A 6,258-nucleotide genomic window follows, 5' to 3' on the forward strand; every position below is an offset into this window, starting at 1 on the left:
GGAAATCTTCAAGGACCAAAATCGTATGTATTTTAACAATATTTGACAGTTTTTTCTGTAATGTTGTAGTGTCTGAAACTTGATAATTTTATATAACATTTAATTTATTTATTTTTTTGCAATAATGTCATGTAACCTAAATTTTGGAATGATATTTTCGGTTATTTGATTGCAAATATTTGTTCTTTCATACAAAAAACAGGTGTCTATTGGTGTCACACTATATCAACCGAAACGGCGAAACCGATATTCACAACATAGTTGTGGCAATTGGGCGAGAGATAAAAATTTGTTTATAGATCATCAATTCATTTCGTTTATGAACTTAAATTTGTTCATACTGGTCATGACGCTTATAAATTTCAACAAGGGCTAATTACCTGTAAATACATTAACTTTCACTAAATTCTGAAATTGCACATCATCTTTAAAATTCGCCCCAGAATACATCACATTTATCTATTTCTGATTTTGCACATGACCACTCAATCTGCCAACTGTGAAGATGAGTTGGCAGCGGGAAATCCATATAAGCACGCCGGTCGGAGCATTTAATGACGTGGCTGACAGAGTGGCAAAACTATGTCGTTTTTAATTAAAACTTTCAATTCCTAAAATCATAAAATCCCTAAATCAGATTTCGAAGAACACTCGCACGCCTCCCTCACTCAACTCTGAAATCCACCACTGGAGTCTCTTGCACTAGATGAGTTCAACATCGAAGCCTGGTCCCCTGCTCACCAATCAGTTAATTAGTATCAACTTATCTGATGTAGCATCAACATAATGACAACGATAACAAAACGCAGCAGCAGCAGCAGCTTACGCAAAGATAATGAACATTTAGTTCTCAGAATCCGAGAGGCATGTTTGATTGAGTTGCTTACTGTGAAATAAACAGACTATTATTGTTGCACATATGACTAGTGTAATTCCAGAATCAAATCATAGGAACAAATATATAATATTTCCAAGTGTGGATGTTACTTAGATGATATAATTCTTGCAATTTCACTTGGTTTTCGAGAATTGTCAATTTTCCCCTAATGAACAATGTAGAAATCAACACTAATTGAGATTTGAAACTGGAATAGATACTATAGATCCATCCGGGACATTCTGGCAATGTAATGCAAAAGCCATAGGATCTGGTTCTGAAGGAGCTGACAGCTCCTTGCAAGAGCAGTATAACAAGGCGTCGATTTCACGGTAAGAAATCTACCTTGGCCGCCGATTTCACATCAATATAATTCTGCCCAAGGCGATTTCACGGTAAGAAAAATGTGCATAACTCACTTCAACTTAATTAAACCTGGTCATGGCGAGCCTGAATCTCTGCAGCTGTAAAAGCAACGAAATCGCTCGCGAGCCGTCGATTTTTGCCTCACCCTCGCGAGCCCAAACAGTGAAATCGCTCGCCTGAAAAACACCAAGCCCAAGCCTTCCGTCGCTCGCCCGAAATCGACCCTGAGTCCGGCCGGCGCGATGGCCCCCTGAGTTCGGCCGGCGCGGTGTGCTCGACCGTGAGTTTAGAGAGATGAGTGAGGGAGGCGTGCGAGTGTTCTACAAAATCTGATTTAGGGATTTTATGATTATAGGGATTAAAAGTTTTAATTAAAAACGACATAGTTTGGCCACTCTGTCAGCCACGTCATTTAAATGCTCCGGCCGGCGTGCTTATGTGGATTTCCGACTGCCAACTCATCTTCACGGTTGGCAGATTGAGTGGTCATGTGCAAAATCAGAAAATAGATAAAGGTGATGTATTATGGGGCGGATTTAAAAGATGATGTGCAATTTCATAATTTTGTGAAAGTTAATGTATTTACAGGGAATTAACCCTTTCAACAATACAATATGTTTAGTGTTTTTGATTACTAATTTTTGTCACAGACTAGATCGATGATGAATTCTAATTTTCATCATATGGCTGGTTTGCATTATAGCCCTGGTTATTTCTGTCTTTGTTAGAGTATAGGAGAATTCCACACCTGAATGTAAATTAAAAAGGAAGATGTCTACGATCATCTTTATGTAGGAACCATAGTTTGACGTATGATCCATTTGCCCGTGACCCATTCCGGATGCCAAACAAGTACATACAAAAATCACAAGTGCCTATTGCAAGGGTTCGAAACTTACTTGCAAATTCGACGATCAAAGACTCCAGTGTTGATCTTCCAACTTGTTCCCACGGTAGAGCTCGACGTTGGGTGGCAACGTGCTTCAAGCCCTCTCCCTCAAAGTTGGCGTCTCCTCACTCTCACGTGTGTGATTAATTGATTAGGTTTAGGGTTGTCTTATTACTTATACTAGGTATTAGACATACCTAAATAATAAGCCCAAAACATAATTAAATCAAACCAAGCCCAAAGGCTTAAGAGAGGAGGGGACGCCCCACTTAAGGAGTTGAACCTTTATTGGGCCAAGCGGGGATCTACTAGCTTGAATAAAGTTTGGCCTCCCAGTGCTCGATTTTCTTATTCAGCCCAGAATAAAATCGAGACACAAGTATTAATTTATTCCACTAGAAAATTAATACTGAATTACGTACCTCTTTATTTTTTAGGTGAGTCGGGGCTAGTATTAGACTTAATTAATCCCCGTGTTTAAGATATCCAATATCCATTAATTAATTAATTTCTCTGACGATCAATTAATTAATTAATTAGTCGTTTAATAATAAACGACATCTCGAGTGCTACCACTTAAACTTATTATCGTATCGGAACTAATTCCACCTGCAGGGTTTAATACGATAAACTTATTAAGTTCCTCGAGAGGATATTATCATCCTGTTATTAGCAGGACACGGATCCTTATTGCAATATAATCGCATGTCAAATAATAATTGCTATCACCCAAAGTATCGAGTATATTGAGCTTCAAGAGAACTCTCACCCATGATAAATCAAAGCAATAGTCAATATATTATTCACACCGATTAATCCAACTAAGGTTAAGACTATTTAAGTCACCGAGATCATGATTCTTAATTAGTCAGAATATAAGAATTCATCTCACTGTGATCCTGTTCAATACACGAAGGTACTAGCATAAATAAATAGCCAAGACAAACTATTTATCCATTTATGCTACAATCTAAACCAGCAACTCGTCCATAGTTGCCTCGATTGTGAACTCAATTTATATCTCAACTTTTTCCAATTATATGATCTTCTGTGATCTACAACACACCATATAATCTATAGTATGAGATAAATTGGACTATAATGAGATTATGCAATAACAATATTTCAGATAGAAGAATCACAGTGAACTAAGGAATCAATGTATACAAGCATAAAGTCTTGTTTTCAGTAGACAACCCTTCACTTTAAATTTGAGAAAATTCGAGTACATAAACTACAACATCGGAAGGACATATTTAACCAAGAACAAAATGTAACAGCATTTAAGTTTTGGAGTAAAAATTAGATAAGCAGAGGTATATTTTGATGAAATAAATAATGTATAAAATCCTTTTGAGGTTCGAGAGAAACCAATTCTAGCATCCATTTTCGTAATATGGAAGTATGTTGAAATCAATCAAGGAGTGAAACATAACAAGAAAGGGAAGAGAAAATGCACCTCGAATGGCAATGCTTACTTCCCCAAGACTTTGCTCATTCTTTCATCTTTGCATCGCCTTTGATCCCCGACCATGGATTCAAACACATCCAAGAGACCATCCAATCCATCCGCTTCTTCTTCCCCCACAGCCTTCATTGCATACACAATGCTCTCGATCGTGGACAAATAGCCCGCCCGAGGCTGAGTCCTCACCTCCTCGTACAAGCTCGATTTATCTATATCCAACCTTAAATGCGGCAGCAGCCGCAACCACGGGTTCTCCTTGTACATTCTCTTCGCCTTCGCCCATGTTCCATCCAGCACTATCAAATTCTTCACCTCAAATTCTATAGCCTCAACATCAACCGAGCTTTCAGTAGGAAACAAGAGAACTGATCCACATGGAACTGCAATTTCAAATTCCTCAACTTCTTCGCATTCACCAAACGCTTCCGACACCTTAACTTTTTTCACCACGAATCCTTTTCTTATCTCGTCAACGGCAGCATCCGAGGCCAATAGCTGATCGAAGCTCATTTCCTGAATTTTGGCGGGTCCCATCTTACAGTTCATTGAGCTAATGGTACCAGATTTTGCAATGGTGAAATCGAAAGCACTGAGTTCAGAACCCTTCAAATTCATAACGTGCTGGCAAAGTTGACTCGTTTCAGCTACGTTAAACTCATTCCTTCCCATAATACGTCCCTCTAAATCCGCATAATCTGCTCCCAAATTCGCTGTTTCAAGAAACTCATCATTTCTTCCTTTGCTTGGCATTTCATCGAACAGATGGCAGCTTTCATCGACTTCGAGTGGCCGTATAAAGAACTGGGCCTCAAAATTAACATCTGATACAGTAACTACATTAACATTCTTCAGCCCAATTTTAGCGATTCGGGCGGAATTGAGAGGGTGATTTTTCTCAAGGCTATGTTGGAAAATGGTGACGGAGACAGAATTATGGAGAAGCGGAGTTCGGAGGCGGCTGCAAAGGCAAATGCTGGCCGGTTTAGAGCATGATGGACAAGTGGGTCTCTTTGTAGAAGCGGATGCAGTCACCATTAGCGAAATTAGGGTTAGGGGGTGAAACTGAAGGGATTTGGCGATTTTGTTGGTTAAAGATATATGGTTGAGAAAGGGAGAGTAGAATTGCGAGATACCCTGTTGCAATTTGGAGAAGGCGGGCATTGCGTTTAGAACATCTGCAGTGGGCGAGTCCCTTTGGGTTTTGGGGCTACAAATTTTGGGGGTGTAATAGTTCAAGATTTATGTAGCTTTTAAAAGTCCGTAGATTTTAAAAGTTTATAGAATTCTCACGAATTCTTCATGATTTTGAATGAATTCTTGGTCGGATTTTTAATGAATTAGCAAGAATTTGGCTTGATATTTTCGGACTTGAAATCCACAAACCCAGCTAGCGCGGGGATTAAACGAGCACTAGACCCACTTCCAGCGGCCGCTAGGGGCCCATGAGCGCTGGATACCCAGCGATCGCTGGGTTTCAGCGAGCGCTGGCTTTACGGTATATATATATACTTGAGCGGGCAGCAGCCCAGCCCTAATTTTATTTCCTCCCACTCCAAGCGTCGCCTATCTTCATTTCCTCCTTCCACCCAGCCCAGCGACCGTTGGGGTAAAGGAACACAGAATAATATGAAAACATCATCTTCATACACACATACATATATTTAAACTCTGGATTTGATCCTATTTCCCAAAGATGGATTTAATCCACCAAAGGCCTTTAGTATCCTTGGGCGAAGTGTCAGCTTCAGGCGGAGAATCAGAGTGAGGCGTTTTGTAGAGCTTGCTCACATCGTAGCCTTCTTCTTTAGCCTTCTCCACCAGCTGAGTGTATACCTCTTCATCAATATGAGCTTGCCTGCTCAGAATCTGCACAAAATTTTATTTTATTTGTTGAATCTCGTCCTTTTCAATTGAATCATAAATCAAGCAATTACATACCCATAAGTAGCTCCTAGAGGGCTGGCCAATGACAGCATCTCTCCATCAGCGGCCGCTAGGTGCCAGCTGGAGCTAGCTTCTTCAGCCGCGTCCGCTGGCACCCAGTGAGCGCTGGAAACTCTCCAGATTTGAATTCTCGTGGTCCGAGCTCGGATTTGTTCATGTGTATTTTTTGAGTGAAATTCATGGAAATCAGTCCAATGTTAAAATCCGTAGATTTTTAAATACACCCAGATTTTCATAGACTTTTAAAAGTCTTGAACGAATACACCCAGATTTTTATAGACTTTTAAAAGTCTTGAATGAATACACCCAAATTTTCATAGACTTTTAAAAGTCTTGAACGAATACACCCAGATTTTAAAAGTCTGTAGAAATCTATTAAAGTTTTGAACTAATACACCCCCCTTCAACTAAAAAATTATAATAATAAAATTTTTTAAAAATTATAATACTCCCACCGTTCCACCTAAATTGATGCATATTTTTTTTTGGTCATCCCAACGAATATGTTTCTATATTTAGTAAAAATTAGGAATATTAGACATTTGATTAGTATTAATTTAATTATCCCTTATTTTACTTTTTTTTTTTACTTGATCCCTTATTTTACTTAAAACTAGTACACCCACCCGTGCGTTGCACGGCGAGCGTTATTTTAAAATAAAATTTTATGTAAAATAAATATAAATATAATATATTGTATGTAAGTAAATCAAA

The 6,258-nt window shown here is 38.8% G+C and overlaps 1 protein-coding gene across 4 annotated transcripts; it reads right to left on the reverse strand.

The window, feature by feature from the left end:
* Positions 1-376: 376 nt before the first annotated feature.
* LOC131024330 (uncharacterized) lies at positions 377-4,805 on the reverse strand. Of its 4 annotated transcripts, none has more exons than XR_009101764.1 (2): positions 1,313-4,805; positions 377-733 (listed from the first exon to the last, which is right to left on the reverse strand). XR_009101764.1 is itself a non-coding variant. In XM_057953843.1 (2 exons), the coding sequence occupies exon 1, from the start codon at positions 4,759-4,761 to the stop codon at positions 3,607-3,609; it is 1,155 nt and encodes a 384-aa protein (XP_057809826.1). In that variant the 5' UTR covers positions 4,762-4,805; the 3' UTR covers positions 377-733; positions 3,592-3,606. The 4 variants fall into 4 exon arrangements, 1 of the variants encoding a protein (XP_057809826.1); XR_009101765.1 differs by having other exon boundaries at positions 1,297-4,805; XR_009101763.1 differs by having other exon boundaries at positions 827-4,805.
* Between the last annotated feature and the right edge of the window lie 1,453 nt (positions 4,806-6,258).

The sequence above is a fragment of the Salvia miltiorrhiza genome, chromosome 5, assembly GCF_028751815.1.
Source record: "Salvia miltiorrhiza cultivar Shanhuang (shh) chromosome 5, IMPLAD_Smil_shh, whole genome shotgun sequence".
Taxonomy (NCBI): domain Eukaryota; kingdom Viridiplantae; phylum Streptophyta; class Magnoliopsida; order Lamiales; family Lamiaceae; genus Salvia; species Salvia miltiorrhiza.

Bases quoted from the DNA above. Each gene is read 5' to 3' on its own strand.
- LOC131024330 (XM_057953843.1), bottom strand. From the start codon at position 4,761: ATGCCCGCCTTCTCCAAATTGCAACAGGGTATCTCGCAATTCTACTCT.